This window comes from Candoia aspera, chromosome 4 (assembly GCF_035149785.1).
Source record: "Candoia aspera isolate rCanAsp1 chromosome 4, rCanAsp1.hap2, whole genome shotgun sequence".
Taxonomy (NCBI): domain Eukaryota; kingdom Metazoa; phylum Chordata; class Lepidosauria; order Squamata; family Boidae; genus Candoia; species Candoia aspera.
The window spans coordinates 48532648-48549197 of record NC_086156.1 but is presented as its reverse complement, the minus strand read 5'-3'; the positions used below and the strand labels follow the sequence as shown (position 1 = coordinate 48549197).

At 40.0% G+C, this 16550-nt stretch overlaps 1 protein-coding gene across 1 annotated transcript in view; it reads left to right on the top strand.

The window, feature by feature from the left end:
• The window catches only part of BBS9 (Bardet-Biedl syndrome 9), a 210010-nt gene that overhangs the window by 40088 nt on the left and 153372 nt on the right, over positions 1-16550 (top strand). The window contains exons 14-16 of the mRNA XM_063304050.1: positions 637-741; positions 1702-1842; positions 1944-2039. Coding sequence (XP_063160120.1) covers positions 637-741; positions 1702-1842; positions 1944-2039 — 342 coding nt within the window. The remainder of the gene's footprint in view (positions 1-636; positions 742-1701; positions 1843-1943; positions 2040-16550) is intronic.

Here is a 16550-nt window from a genome sequence, read left to right as displayed (position 1 = left end):
TAGCAAACACTTGTAATTCTTTAATAGAACACTCTATTTTCTACAGAGATTTCATATAGATTTATTAAACTGTAGGACATATTACCAACATAACAAAACATTACACAGAAGTTTCTTTTACAAAGATCATATTCTTTTGTAACATAAGCCATTTTGCCTATACACCCAGAAAAAAAATCTCTGCAGAAATTTTCAACAAAATTGTAAGCTATTTGGCAAAAAGAATGTGTTTCATAGTTCTGTATTCCTTAAAGTTGGGGTTTTTTAATTTCTGTTTTGGTGTCTCATAAAAAGCAAACTGATTCTACTGCTTATAAAGCCAAAAATACTAGTTTACAAAGTTACATAACATAACATAAGTTCCCAAAGATTAATACTGGGAGATTTTGCTTTTGAATAGATGATCTTCTGGACTGATTATCATTTTGAATGAAATACTTGATAAATTTCAATAATTTAAGTATTTTAAGTATAAATTGTTTATAGATAAAGTACATTACATGTGTTTTTCAGTATAGGATAAAGAATGAGTGCTGAACTATGACTCAGCTGATATTTCTTTGTTATAATTTCATAGACACATTTCTTAATCTCTTTTTCCAACTTACCTTTCCATTTCTATATTTGTGTTTTCAGAGTCATCTGTATCTAAAACAGTTGTACTTTCTGCTTTTCTAAAAGGGAACTACCTACCAGCAGATTTGGAAGGTAGTATTCTAGCATCATATAATACACCAAGAGGTAAATTATTTGACATGTAAATAAATGATAAAATAATTGTAACAGTTTATTTGAAGGTAATTCTTCTATATGTAACATTATTTGTCTTACTGTGTTTGTAGAAGCAACTATTAGCTTCTTCGTGCTATTGAAATATATGTTTTATGTGATACTGACTTATGCTTTTACCAATTTCAGTCTTTTGCTTTTAGTAAAGCTGTCAAACTCTGTATGCATATCATACTGACATGCAGAAAACGAGATGATTAAATGAAATGATTGCTTCTATCAGCCTGTACCTTACTTTGGACTGTTCATTTAGGCTGCTCTGGAAGCAAATCTTATCCCTTGGAGTCACAATTTACAGTATCCTTCAGTGTTTCTTTTTAACATGTCTGCCAGCAGATCAGCTGCTTTTATGTGCAATCATGTTCTGTAACTGGTGTGATCTTTTTAAAATCTTAAGGCAAGGGTTAAAGTAATTTAAAATGTCACCTTTCTGCTCCATCCTAATTTATACTGCAAAAGTAGGCAGTTTACTCACAGAGTGGCTGTTACAACAAATGTGGTTATTCATAAAATGTCCATTTACCAGAAGGAAAACTGATGAGGTCACTTCCTCCACCCCATCCCCTTCTAGCCCATTCACATAGTCTTGACCATCTCAGTTTTACCTTGGTCTTTCTTTCTGTGGCAAAAGTCCACACTGGGGACTGAATCCATTTCATACTTTTATTTTCTAAAAACAGCTACATATCCTGTGTAGGAGCTAGAAGCATTATTGAAAATAAATTAATGCTGCAAACTGGTACTTGGTTTTGCAGCATGCTAATTTTTTCATTCTCTTTTAAATTAAACATTAAAAAAAACCAGATGAGACACTAAGGTTGGGGTTTACATATGCATTGTTGCCTATATATACTTGTTGCTTGTCCCTAGGAACAGGGCTTTTCTATTTAATGTATATACAATTTATTTCAGGTGCACCAAGAGTTGTCCAATGCAAATTCCGATTACCTTTACGGTTAGTTTGCTTTCCTGCTCAGCCTTCAAAAACAGCAAGCCAGAAGTTAACTATTGATACCAACAAACCTACAGTCAGCGTTATTACTCTTTTTCCAGGTAGAGATTCAAATAATAAGCATTTTTAATAAGAAAATGCCTGCAATAGAGAAGAAAGTTTGAGCAAATGATGCAAACTGTATTTCTTTTTTTTCTTGCAGATTTTGGTGATCAGACTGATGAAGATCAAGTTAATGTTTTGGGATTTCAGTTATTAGCTGGCTCCAGAGTTACTTTACTTGCATCAAAAACATCTCGTGAGTATTCTGATTAATTGAAGTTATTCAGAGTTGGGATTTGTGTTAGATTTTACAGGAACTATTCCCAAGATCTCAATTTCACTTCAGTTAATTTTAGAATTTGGTTCAATTAATATCTTCTGTAACAACTCCATATAAGACTAGAACACAGAAAAATCATTAGTTCTTATGTAGAGCATAGTTTTGCATTTGGAAAGACTCAGGCTTGAATGAATAACTTGGGTAGCACAGTTGGTATTCATAAACTATTGTATTTCATTCAATGGAACTGTGATCATACCCATAGTAAACAGCGGCCAGCATGTTTAGTAGTCATATTAACTGTTTCTATGCGTGTTTAGAAATATTTACATTAACAATCACTGTTTCTGTGGCTAATGATATATAGGTTTCCCTCGATTTATTCACTATTATGTGATTGACCTTTTTGTGTAAGAATTTGCTTTATGTGAAAAAAAAAACTATTATTCAATTTGTCCCAGCATAGTCAATTTGCACCAAAGGTCTGGAAATACGCCAAGACTTCTTCCTACCAAAACTCCTTGAACATTTTCCTGCCAAAACCCATGTCCTTTCTGCCTTAACTTACACATTTACTGTCATGTTCTACAGTTATTCTAGTTGTTGCATCCTGTCTTCCACTTACTTCTATCCCTGCAATAGCTGTTATTGTTACTATGGGATCAAAATGGCCATCACAATCTTCTCCAGTCCCCTATCAAAAAGGAAAAGGACCTCTCTAACACAACAACCAAAGTTAGACATACTATGTTGCACCAGAGCTGGTAAAGGATCCTCAACCTTAGGATGAGCTTTTAAGCTGGACTAATTTACCGAGTGCAACATAATGAAGAATGCTAATAAAATTCATAGTACCACGATGCATTATATCTCTTTGTCTACCATGATAACCACGTGCATAAGAAATCCAGTTGTAGAAAAGATGGATTAAATGATTTCACTGTACATGGAACATGAGATAAGGTAAAAGAAAAATCATGTTTGAATAACATAACACCCAGAGTCATTGGGAGTCAGGCAACATACAAGTTTAATATATTATTATACACAACAATATGAAATCACAGCTGCCAGTTCCTTAGCTGGTGTTGGCCTTCATTTGCATCAAGTTCTTCCAAGAACCTAGGATGTCGTAATGTATCGGTGTAGTATATATGCGGATCCAAGCAGTGTGGCCTTTTGTAATTGACAGATGGACATTTTGTCAATGCACAGATTTTCTTTTTTTTTTCCCAATAATTTTTATTAAAGATTATATTATACAAGTAAAACTTATACAACTACAAAATAGAGAAATACATTTTTTTAAAAAGTGCAGCAAAAGAAAGGGAAAAAAAAGAAAAAGAGAAAAATAGAAAAAGCAAGTATAATCAACATTAACAGTTATCACTATTTCTTAACCAAACATCTCTTCATTTCATGTTTCACCCCAATTTCTATAAAACCATCTCTAAAACTTCATTTCTCCCTATTAAACAGCAAACGTCCAGTAAGAGTTTGTTTGTTTGTTTGTTTGTTGATTGATTGATTGCTCAAATTTAGCCACCACCCATCTCCCCCAAAAGAGGGACTCTGGGTGGTTTACAATAAAATCCAGCACAAAATATAAACATTAAAATCACATAAAACAGTTATAATAAAATACAGTATTTTTTTTTTATTTTATCAGAGTTTTATTGTATCAGAGTTATCAGAAATACCAACATAAATATAATATATTATATATATTAGACCCAATCTAAATCCTTCCTTTCCCTTTAAACAAATCCCCCATTTCTTCTCTTCAAATAATCAAAATCCGTCCCACTCAGAAAACAATTAAACATTACCAGAAATAACCATCATCATCCAGTCCTAGTCAAGAAACCACTAAACATCCCCCAAATTAACAACCCATTGTTTTAACCTTGATCGAATAAACCAATTCTATATTCTTTCTTTTTTCTGCAAACAGTGTTTAAAATCCTCAAAAAAAATTCTAGCATCTGTATTCTCATATTCTCTTCGTTTCTTCTCTCAAAATTCTTGTCTTCATCTTTGTCAATCCTTCTTTGTATTTCCAACGTAGCAACTCCAACAAATCCCTCCTGTAAATCCAGTATAAGGAAATAATCCAAATTGCTAATCTGATTTGTTATTTGTATTCCTTTTTCAATTTTTAAGTCATCATCTTTCAAGATGGAAATAATGGATTTACAAATGCACAGATTTTCTAAGTGCCATCCAAGCCTTTTTGGTATGGCACCCAGCATGCTGATAACCACTGGGACCACCACTGCCAGTTTATGCCATAATGTTTCAATTTATTCCATAATCTTTCAACTTTGATTTTCAGATCTTGATACTTCATGATCTTCTCCAATTCTTTGTCTTCTATTCTACTATTCCCTGGTATTGCCAGATCAATTATCCACACTTTTTTTCTTTTCAACCACAGTTAAATCTGGTATGTTATGTGCCGAGACTTTATCAGTTTGCATTCAGTAATCCCACAATATTTTAACCTGCTCATTTTTTACTACTTTTTCAACTATATGTTCCCAGCAACACAGAGTCATTGAGAGTCAGGCAGCATACAAGTTTAATATATTATTATTGTTATTTAAGAATAAGTCTCTAAAAATTTATGAGCACATTTGTCAATGCATTTGGTTCGAAATTTGACACAGTACCCCACAACCCTTTTTTCCACTGCTTCTGTGTCTTGCTTTATGAGAATACCCTTTATGTTTTCAGGGGATGTAACCATAACATAAAGCAAGGAAAGCCTTTATGTAGTCTGCCTAATATAGAATCATTGAAATATTTGCCCTTTGTTACGTGAAGTTGCTATAATTAACAGAGTCCCAGGGACTGCCCAGAATATTCAGTTATGCAAATATTAACCAAGGTAATGGCTTTTGCCAATAGGCTGAAACTCCGTTCATGGAGTATTTGCGGCCATAGAATACAGCAAGTGACCAGTTTCAAGTATTTAGGTGTAGTCATCCTTGCCATCTGCTTGAGGAAAGCCCACTGTGAATATGCTGCAGCCTCTGGACAAAGATCTGCCAACACCATCTTAACATTTTTCTGTTGTAAGGGAGGATTTTACATTCCAGCTGCACTCAAAACTCTTTCAGGACAAGTCATTAGCTCAGCTTCTCTATGGGACTCTAGTTGGCTCCCCAACCTTGTGTTTCACACTTCTGGAAAGAGTGCAATCTAAATTCATCGGAGCAGCACTCCTTGGTGGGTCTCAAATGCACATCTACAAGCACTTTGTATATTAGGTGGAACAGAAATATGATGATGATGGGGTTCACCTTCTCATAAGGCAAGACTTCTCATCTGGCCATTAGAACTGGCTGTACTGATTCATTTCTATAGAACTCCTTATGGTTAATACATCAGTAAAGTAAGGACTTAATTTTCCTGTTACTTTATGGATTTGTGGACTATGGTTGACAGCATATGAATATATGGTGTCCATCTTTTAAGAACATTTTTAGCTGCTGAAATATAATAATTCATGTTTTTTTTGGTGATGTGGTGGCTAAAACAATTCATAAGTGGTTTGCCATGTATCTCTGTTGATTGCTCTTTGATAAGTACTATCAATTGGACATGCAGTCTAGTTGTGAGGTGTTTTAACTGTCACCTTTTTTCAATTTTAAATTGTGCTTTTTAATACTAAGTAAACCATTTTTAAACATTCATCGTGTATATAGCATTTTCTACTGTCCATTTTAAAATATGATTAATATGGTTCCTTAAAAGATTTGGAAAAGCAAATATTCAAGTATCCTCTATTCTATTTTTATAGATTTTAGAGATGCTGTGTAGAATCATCTAGACTTTGGTGACATGAGCTTTTCATTATTGCCTCTGATGGGAAGAAAACTTAGTAATGTTCAGTATAAACCCTTTAAGGGGAAACATCTGGGGAAGAAGTTAGGTAGGAATTCTCATGGTATCAGTTAGTTTACTTATATAAACTACATTTCTGTTTGTGATTAGTTGTGTGAGCATTCTTTTTGCATGATACTTTTTAATATTTAAGTTGACAGTATTTTTTTAAACAAAGCAAGAACATTCCATATCAAAATTTTGAGAATGCTTAAGATTTTAAAAATATTATAGTTGTGCAAATGAATTAAAATTAGAACTGCTTATTTGGGTCCTTGTTTTACAGAGCTGGTAATTTAAATGATGTACATGTCTGAACAAGATCTTAGCTGATGTAAATCATTGTTGATTCATTAATGGAAAGAAAGGAAGCATTATGTTATCCCATCAGAAGCTTTGGCTAGCTAAAGTATGCTGTAATCTTTTAGTTTTGACAGTGTTTAATCTCCCCTCTCAGAATAAGTTTTGCTTCCCACCAATCATTTTTTCTTCATTTTGATTTATTTATTCCCAAATCTAATATGATGCATGCAGTCTTAGTATAAGCTTTCCCACAGTATATCTGGTAGACATATAGTCTAATGTTTGCAGTCTGTGATTTAGATTCTGCTCCACCATATAACCCATGAGCTGTAATTCTGTTCACACTTATCTGGGAGTAAGTCCCCATACTGCTTTAAATTTTTGCCAAATATGAATTTTCTAAAAAATACAGATAGTCCTTGCTTAATGACCACAATCGGCACAGCAGTTTATGTTGCTAAGCAATGCAGTTGTTAAGCAAGATGTCACTGACCACTTCGCTTAGCAACAGCAATCCCGGCAATTTCCCTTGCTTTCATTAAGTGAATTTTACCAGTTGTTAGCCGAGGACCCACCCAAATCCAAGCCATTCCGGGCTTGGCTCCTCTCAGCCCCAAGCCTCAGTAAGGTAAGCAATTGTCTCCAACCTCTTGGACCAAAGGGCCTTACTCATGATCACTCATGCCCTGGTCACCTCCCAATTGGACTGTTGCAGTGTGTTCTACATGAAATATCTGGAAACTTCAGCTGGTGCAGAATGTGGCAGCATGAGCAGTTAGGTGTGTTTCTGGTAGAAAACACGTTACCCCTCTGCTCTGCAGGCTGCACTGGTTACCAGTCTGTTTCCTCATCCAATCCAAGGTGCTGGGGTTCACCTTTAAAGCCTTTCATGGCATGGCCTCTCCCCGATTTCATCTGCCCATCTCACTAGAGGGGTATATTACAAGTTCCATCATCTAGGGAGCTTCACTTGGCAGGCCCTAGGTGGCAGGCCTTTTCTGCTGTGGTGTCCACACTGTGGAACCTTTCACCCCAGAGATGAGCTTTCATCACTCCTGAGCTTTCAAAGGTCCCTCAAGACCTAGTTATGCCAGCAGGCCTGGAGACCCCAGGGGACGGGTGGTCTAGTAAGGTGGCTCCATTATTAACATCCCTTTGCCTGTAATGTTCTGTTTTACTTCTGTTTTTATATTTTTAATGTTTTTTAATTATCATATAAAGATTGTGTGTGTATAGTTTTATTGCATTTTTGTACAGTGCTCAGAATCACTCTTGTGAGATGGGCAGCCATATATATTTGATTAATAAACTCTTCCCACCCACCTATCTCTTCTCCGGCAAACATTTTCTACATGTGGCTAAAGCTGTACTCCTTCTCAAGCTTTGGAAATGAGGAGGGGAAGGCTTGAGAAGAGGGCACAGCTTTAGCCATGCATAGGAAATGTTTGCCAGAGAAGCTGGGTCTGAAAAGGAGAGAGCAAAGGCAGCGAGGCGCTGGGCCTAAAAGGCGAAAGGTTGGTGTAGTGAACTGGCAGAGAATGCGCTGGGCAAATGAATGCTTGCTGGGGAGTGAAGGAATGCTTGCTGGCTTGCTTGCTGGGGTGGTGGGCTGGGGAGCCACGTGGGGCTGGGGAAAGACGTGACCTCTTGTGGAACCCTAGGGTTCCACAGAATCCTAGTTGAAAAACCCTGCACTAGACAAACAATCAAGCAGAAAGCAATATCCTAATCAAGGAACTACCAAGGAGAAAACCCCCGTCACCCCCACCAACACTGACAGGGCAAATGTCATGTTCATCGTTTCAATGTTCTGTATACATTGTAACATTTCGCATGTCACTTTTCTAACCCGTGTTTGCGGGTTGGAAATTTCCAGCCGTGCCAGGCTGTAATCTTCTTACTGCAACTGTGGAATGTATGTTTGGGTTAGTGACTCTGTTCAAGGTTACTTTCTCAGGCCGATGTGGGTAACGGTTGCTAACACCTGGGAGGGGGTGGTTGCTAGGAGGGAGGAAGGGCGGGGCTGGTTTTGAAGTGAGGGTTTTTAGTTTGTATTTGGCGCGCTTTTGCTCATTCTCAGCTTTCTTCGTATTTGCATACTATTCTTTCAATAAATCAGTTTTTATTAAGAACCTGCTTGTGAGGCTGAGTATGTCAGAATAGGCAATCATTACATAAAGCTGAGAATCATAAAACCCTTACCACTAACCTCCTTCCAGTGCTACTGTGAGGAAATAAAGTTAGTGATGACTGAACCTACTTCCCGCTCGGGAGAGAGTGAGGATTCCAGCGTGGGGGAGACAGATTCCATGAGGCAAAGAAGGGAAAGGACCCTCACCCCTGAATCGGAGGAACTGTCAGAAGCCTCGGACGCCAGCTCAGCCACGGCGAAAGCGGTAAAATCCAAGGTGGTCAGAAAGGATGAGGGAGCCCTGTCTGGAGCGCCCCAGGCACCTGTGAAGGCAAGGTATCCGCTGTCCCCAGATGTGGCCATAATGGAGAGGAGTGATTCGGATGGCTCCGAGGCCAGTGGGAAATCGCAGAGGCTAGAAGCCAGAGTAAAGTCTTTGGAAGACATGATGGAAAGAATGTCATTTGCGAGGGGCAGCCAGGACAGAGGAAGAAGGGAATATCGCTACAGACGGTCATCCCCATCTGTTTCTCCCTCCTCCCCCCAGAGCGTGAGGAGGAAAGACCGGAGGAGGTACTGGGGGGGATCACCACCGCGCAGTCCCAGGCGGGCGTCCCCATCGCCCCCGCGGCGGGCGGAAAATGCAGGGAGGGGACGAAGCAGGGATCGGAAGAAAAGTCCCAAAGTCGGAGTTGTGAGTCCCCCTCCCCCTCGAGAGAGGAGGTCTCCAGAGCCCAGGCGGAGAGTCAGGCGGAAAGAGAGGAAGGGCAGCCCACAAAGAGCCAGGTATAGGGATTTCACTGTCAAATTTGATGGGAATCCTACAAAACTGTCATTCTTCCTGACTAATGCAAAAAGCTATATGGAGGAGTTTGGGAGGCTGTTTCCTTCGGAAAGGGCAAAGATAAACGCTGTAGCTACCCAACTGGAGGGAAGGGCAGCTGACTGGTTTGTCCAATTAGCCGAGATGGATGCCCTGGAGTTGGATGATTTCAGAGACTTTCTATGGGCGCTAAAAATGCACTTTGCTGATCCGTTAGCAAAGGAGAAAGCAAAGGTGGCCCTGCGGGAGCTATTCCAGGGGTCTAAGTCCATGGCTGATTATGCCCTCGAATTCCAAGCCCTAGCGGCGAAAGTGGACAATTGGTCGCACACTACTCTAATAGAAATGTTCAAAGATGGACTGAGACCTGAGTTACTGAGATGGGCGTTAGGAAGGGCAGACCCAGGCACGCTATATGACTGGATACAGCTGGCGGCGAATGTCGAGCAAGCCCAGGCTAAGTTCGCACAGACCAGGAGGGGCCCGAAGCAGATGGCCATGACAAAGATGGGCAAGGCACCCAGGACCACTGGCAGGGCGGGACGGATGGCCGGGCAGGAGGAAAGAGAGAGCCGGTATGCAAAAGGGCAATGCCTGTGATGTGGGAAAGAGGGACACCGAGCAGCGACGTGCCCGCAGAAGAAGACCAAAGAGCGCCTGGCAAAGCCGTCAGGAAAATCCCCCTCTGTGCACAGGAAGATGAAGGCAGTGATGGCTGAAACAGAGCCGGAGAGCATTCCTTTCTATGAGGACGAAGGGGACCTCAAGCCGTCTCAGCCGGCGGGAAACGCCAGCCACCTGCCCTAAGAGGCGCCACGGGGCAGGTGGTAGAGGAGGGGCGCGATCACGCTTCGGTGAGTGGAAATTTCCCTACGTTGACAGTGAAGGTGAAATTGGGGTCCCGCACACGAACTGTGGAACTGTGGGCGATGATGGATTCAGGGTGTTCACAGTGTTTAATGCACCCGGACGTGGTGGCTGCCTTGGAGCTTCCCATGTTTCCGTTGAAACGCCCCATGATCTTTACCCAATTGGATGGGTCTACGGCGGGGGGAGAGCCGGCAACTCACTCCACAGGGATGGTGGCATTGCAAATGGGAAGTCACTGGGAAAAGCTGCCTTTTGTGGTGGCGCCTGTGGGGGGTCCGTTTGTCGTTTTGGGGATGCCTTGGTTTGTTCAACAGAACCCGCATATAAACTGGGTGCACAGGACTGTAACTTTTGCAGATGGATTTTATAAAGCACCGGAGGGGGATGAATTGGACAGCGGGGATGTGGGGAGGGCGGCAGCGGCCGCTCCGCACCGCCCTACCGATCTGTTAGAAGGGTTGCCGGAGCAATACCAGGACTTTGCGGATGTATTTGGTGAAAAGGAAGCAGATCAGCTACCGCCACACCGAAAGACTGACTGTGCCATAGACTTTATCCCTAATGCAAAGTTGCCTAAGCCAAAAATTTATGCTATGACCCAGAAAGAGCTGGAAACGCTAAGGGAATTTGTGGATAAAAAACTGGCTAGGGGTTTTATAGAACCAGCAAATTCCCCAGTGGGTGCGCCTGTCCTATTCAGACCAAAGAAAGATGGAACTTTGAGACTATGTATGGATTTCCGTGGGCTGAATGCAGTTTCAATATTAAATAAATATCCAGTCCCATTAATCAAGGATATGTTATCACACCTGTCAAAGGGGAAAATATTCTCTAAGTTGGATCTGAGGGAGGCATATTTCCGCATTCGCATTAGGGAGGGGGATGAATGGAAAACTGCTTTCAATTGTCCCCTAGGCTCTTTTCAATATAAAGTGTTACCTTTTGGGTTGGCGGGAGCACCTGGGGTTTTTATGCAATTGATTAATGAGGTCTTGCATGACCATTTATTCAAAGGTGTGTTAGTATATTTGGATGATGTATTAATCTATACTGAAACAATGGAAGACCATGTAAAGCTGGTCAGACAAGTGCTCAGCAAACTGAGAAAAGCTGAATTGTACGCTAAATTGCCTAAATGTGCTTTTCATAAATCTCAAATTGACTATTTGGGTTATAGAATTTCAGACAAAGGTATTGAAATGGATCCAGCTAAGATTGAGGCCATTTTGGCATGGGAGGCATCGGGGACTCCACCAATAGAAAGTGACTAAACAAAACGAAAAAATAATATAGAACATAATTTCTCAGTAATGTGTAATATACAGGTAGTCCTTGCTTAACGACCATTTGTTGAGTGACCATTTGAAATTACGACAGCGCTGAGAAAATGGGCTTATGACCTGTGCCTGAAATCATGACCATTGTAGCACTCCCCCCCCCCCCCAGTTATGTGATCACTATTTGGGCACTTCACAGCCCTCCCGCACTTATGACCACAGCGGCACTTCAACGCTCCCCTGTTGGTGGCAGTGTGTGTGGAAAGAGGAGAAAGATATTTTCCCTGTATATATATATAGGATATATCCCAATATAGATCATGTAGGTATTCCTAAGATACTCACTTTAAAAGCATTTAAAAATGTTTTTGTGCTTTTTTTCCTCTCATAACAAATATTTTAGAACTAGAAATATATGCATTTCAATATGTATGTGCATTCCTCATTCTGTTTGCATTTTGAAGGTCTGGAATCAGAAATGTGGATAAAATTCTGGTTTTATCTTGGATTGCACTCTTTCATTCCCCATATTGTGCTTTGTGGTATTAAATAGCTCTGAGAGACTTCAGCTTACATTTGTGTGGCATTGATCTGATGTAGTTCAGGAATTCATGGCCACTATAGCAACCATGGAACTATCCCAGATGACCAAAGGCCCAACTCACACAGGTGGTTGTATGCTGGAACTAGTTTATGTATCAAAGCAGTTGTGACATATCTGAAGGTAAAAACATTGCCATCAGTTCTTTGTCATTGTCAGATCACTCTCTGGGGTGGTTTTTTTTTTTTTTTTGCTTTCTGGTGTTGCCTTCCCCCCCAACAGGGAGGTAGAACCTAATAGTTCAGTGTGTCCCATGCAACTTAATGCATCTGAATGGATTTCAGAGGGAACTTGCTTTTTTCCTGAGGATCTGTTGGGCAGTTTGACTGATGCTGTAATTTCTGCCTGGTATGAGTGGGCACATAGGCCTTAGATCGGATTGCTCCTATGCAGTCTGTTTCTCTCCTGGATGGTTCCTTAGTTTTCTGAGTAGTTCCAGCAGATGAAGCAACAGAAGAAACACCTACAGCACTGCTGGAGAAAGATGAAGATTGTGTTTGACTGAATATGAGTAGGAGATTATATTGGATATATTATTGGATATTGTGTGTGTGTGTGTGTGTAGAGAGAGAGAGAGAGAGAGTATATACTATTATCCATATTAGAGATTATATTGCGGTGATAAAGTTGCACAACGTTCTTATTTTTCCACCCTTATTCTGCTGATAGCCACCCTGCAGCTCTTTTTAAAGTGGCTCACTCCCTGTTAGGAATGGAGGGACCTATGGAATAAATACATGCAGGGCTGCTGTAAGGAATATTCTAGGTACCTAGCAGATAAAGTCAGATTTCTTCAGAGCTGGATTCTGACTGGGCAAGTTCAGTTGAGGTAGCTGAGCACAGTCCTGTTACCTGGGAAGTGTTTGATCCTGTAACTCCTGATGAAATGGATGAGGTACTCAGCTCTGTTAAGCTAAATATTTATTTGTTAGATCCATGTCTTTTCTGGTTGGTAAGGCCTCCAGGAAGGTGACACATAGTTGGGTCTTTGTGGTGTTGAATTCATCTCTGAAAGGATGTGATTCCACCTGCCTTGAATGGGGTGGTATGCACCTCCTCTCAAGACGCCATTGCTGGATCCAACAATTCTGGACAATTTCTGTCCAGTCTCCAACCTTCCCTTTTTAGGGAAGGTTGTTGAGAAGGTGGTTGGGTTGCAGCTGCAGAGGAACATGAATGAAGTGGATTATCTAGATCCTTTTCAACAGGAATTCAGGCCTTGGCATAGTATGGGGACTGCTTTGGTTGTACTTGTTGATGAGCTTTGGTTGAGCCAGAACAGAGGTAGTCTGTTCTGGTTCTTCTTGATCTCTCAGCAGCTGTTGATACCATCAAACATGATACCCTTCTGGATGGACTACAAGGGAGGGGAGTAGGAGGCAAGGTGTTACAATAGTTTTCCTCTTTCCACTCTAGTCAGTTCCAGTTGGTGTTGGACTGGGGGAAGATCTTGGACACTAAACCCCTGGTCTGTGGATTACCAAATGGCTTGACACCCTCGCTCCTCATCTACATGAGGCCACGGAGTAAGGTTACCTGTCAACATGGGATCTAGTATCATAAATACATCAGTGATACTCAGTTGTATATCTTGACCCTTGGTTGACCAAGTGATGCTGTGGATCTGTCAAAGTCTTGTCCTAGCGCCTGGAGGCTGTGAGATTCTGGATGCAAAAGAACAAGCTCAAGGTCAACCCTGACAATACCAAGTAGCTCTGTGTTCATGGTGTTCCCATTCCTGGAGATTTTCCATCCTGAATTCTGAATGGGTCATACTTCTCCAGATGGACATGTGCACAATGTGGGTTTTTTTCTGGACTTGTAGCTCTTGCTTTAAGAGTAAGTGGCAGCTGTGGCCAGGAAGGCCTTCGTACAAATCTATCTGGTATGCCAATTGCATCTATTCCTGGATCAAGGTCACTCATGCTTTAGTCACATCTCAGCTAAATTACAGCAATGAGCTCTACATGGGGCTGCCCTTGAAGACCACTCGGAAGCTTCAGTTGATCCAGAACATGGCAACCTGTGCAATTATGGGCATACCAAGATATGCACATGCAATACCTCTGCTGAGTGAGCTACACTGGTTGCCAGTAGACTTGCTGGTTTTCACCATAAAGCCTTTTATAGCATAGGACTTTGTTACTTGAGGGACCATCGTTCTCCTGTGATGTCTGCTCCTGCTATAACATGTGACAATTGGCATGCTTTGGGTCTCAACTATTAAGTAATATTATTTGATGGGACCCAGAAGGTTTGTCTTCTCTGTTGTAGCACCTGCCCTTTGGAACAGCATCCCCCAGAGATTTGAACACCTCTGATCCTGCTCTCTTTTTGATAAGCTTTAAAGACCTGGTTCTTTCCCCAGATGTTGGGCTAAGGTATGGAGTAGGCCCATGGTAGGGTGGTTTTTGCTGTTGTTGTGAATTTTGTCTCTCTGTTTGGCCATCTTTTCCTCTTTTTTAAAAAATAGTTTTGATTAATTCCTGGTTGGATTATTGCAACATGCTCTACATAAGGTTGCGCTTGAAGACTATCTGGAAACTTCAGTTGGTTCAGAGTGCAGAGGTGCAGGTAGTTACAGCTGCAGCTTATTTTACTCATGTAACACTGCTACTTCACGAGCTGCACTGGCTCCCAGTAGGCTTCCAGATGCAATTCAAGGTGCTGGTTATCACCTTTACAGTCAAACATGGCATAGGATCAGGTTATTTGTGGGACTGCTGTCTCTCAAGAACATCTCCTTGCCCCACTTGCTCCTATAAGAAGGGCATGCTCCAGGTTCCCTCTTTCAAATTTTATCACCTATGGGACCTAGGAAACATGTCTTTTTGGGTATTGCCTCTGTTCTTTAGAATGATCTTCCCTCTGATATATGACAGGCCTCAACTCTGCTCACCTTTAGGAAATCTGTCAAGATCTGGCTTTCCCCCAGGCATTTGGAACCAGTTGAGTGGACTTTTTCTATGTGCTTGGTCGCCATTTTATATTCTATATTCTTTATCTCATATTCATATTTATATTTTGTGTATAGTCTATGCCGCCTAGATTGACATTGTTTCAGTTGTGCGGCCTTATAAATCTAGTAAGTAGATTTATAATAAAATACTGAATTTTTATGTTTTTTACTCTGTATACTGTCCAGAGTCATTCTGAGTGGGCAACCTACAAATGTGGCAATAAATAAGTAAATTGAGGGCTCAGTTCCTACTTTTGTCTTGCACTTAGTTGTAACTATTTTCTGGATGAACAATCCCTAGACATCCATTTTGTAAAAGCATACAACCTCTAAAAGTTAGGGATCCCTAATCTAAGCTATAAAACATAATAAAAAGATATCGTACTGTGCTTTATTAGAATAACTGATAAAGGAATGTTTTTAAGTCCTAATAATAGGAATATATGGAAGTTTGTTGAAGTATTGACCATCATTAGATTCTTAATTATTCCCAAACTGAGCATAATTCTTGTAGTTTATCGAATTAGCACTGAAAGAAATTTGAGGAAAAGTTTTATAATTAAAATGGTAGAATAAGAGTACTAATAACAATTTTTTGTATTCATTTTAGCAGAAGTGTACAAAAAAGAGCTTTCATGTATATATTTTATATATTTTATAAAGTTTATTTTAACTTTGTAATCTTATGAAATAGATGAAATGGATCAGTAGTTATGCTGCTACTATTAAAACTGAACTTTCTCTAACATTTTCTTGTTAGTACCCTTAGTTTGCTTCATTTTTAATTTAGATAATGGGTACTTCAAAAATTATTTTTAAAATGTCCAGTCATTATGCCAGAATTATTTTTAGAAATAACAAAATTAAGATTGCATGTTATCATTAACAGATGGGTTTCTCATCTGTAAAGGACATGTTTTTAAATAAAACTTGCATATTTTCCTTGTATGTTCAAAAAAGAATTTGTCATTGTCACACTTTCTGGGAATTATGCCAGTAGAAATGTTGTACAATCTTAGAATACTGATCTTATGAAATTGTTTAGTAAGTTTTTTTTTTTCTGACTTTGCGAAGGGTGTAACAAGCAGAACATTAAAAAAAAGCCTTTATATTTAATTTTCATTCACTCTTATTTTTCTTCACAGCTGTGCTTTCAAACGTATTGAGTGAATATAGCATTTCTTTAATAGTGAAATCATTTATGGCTAGTTCTTTCTATGGCCTATTTTCATTAAGGAATGATGTGTAAACCCCACACAGTAATTATAAAACTTTTTCTAGTATAGCATAAGGCATATATCTGAATCTGAATCAGGAATCTGTCAGGCCCAGCACAAGAACAACAAAGAATCCATTCAAACTTCAGCTCTTTATTTGCTAACGCCATACAGACAGAATCTTGCCAGACTAAAGCTACTCTTCCTAACCTAAGGGGAAATAAGCTGGAAGAGCTCTAGGGTGGGGCCATTCTGAACCTCTTCATTTTCCCACCTCCCTTCCCGGACTGTGCCTCCTCTTTCCGCTATCACCTCCTTGGAATGTGCTCCCTCCTTCCTGAGAACCAGCGGCACCGCTGAAATCCACCACAAAATCTAAGTTTTAAATCAGTGTTTAAAATTAACTTCTAGAGATACT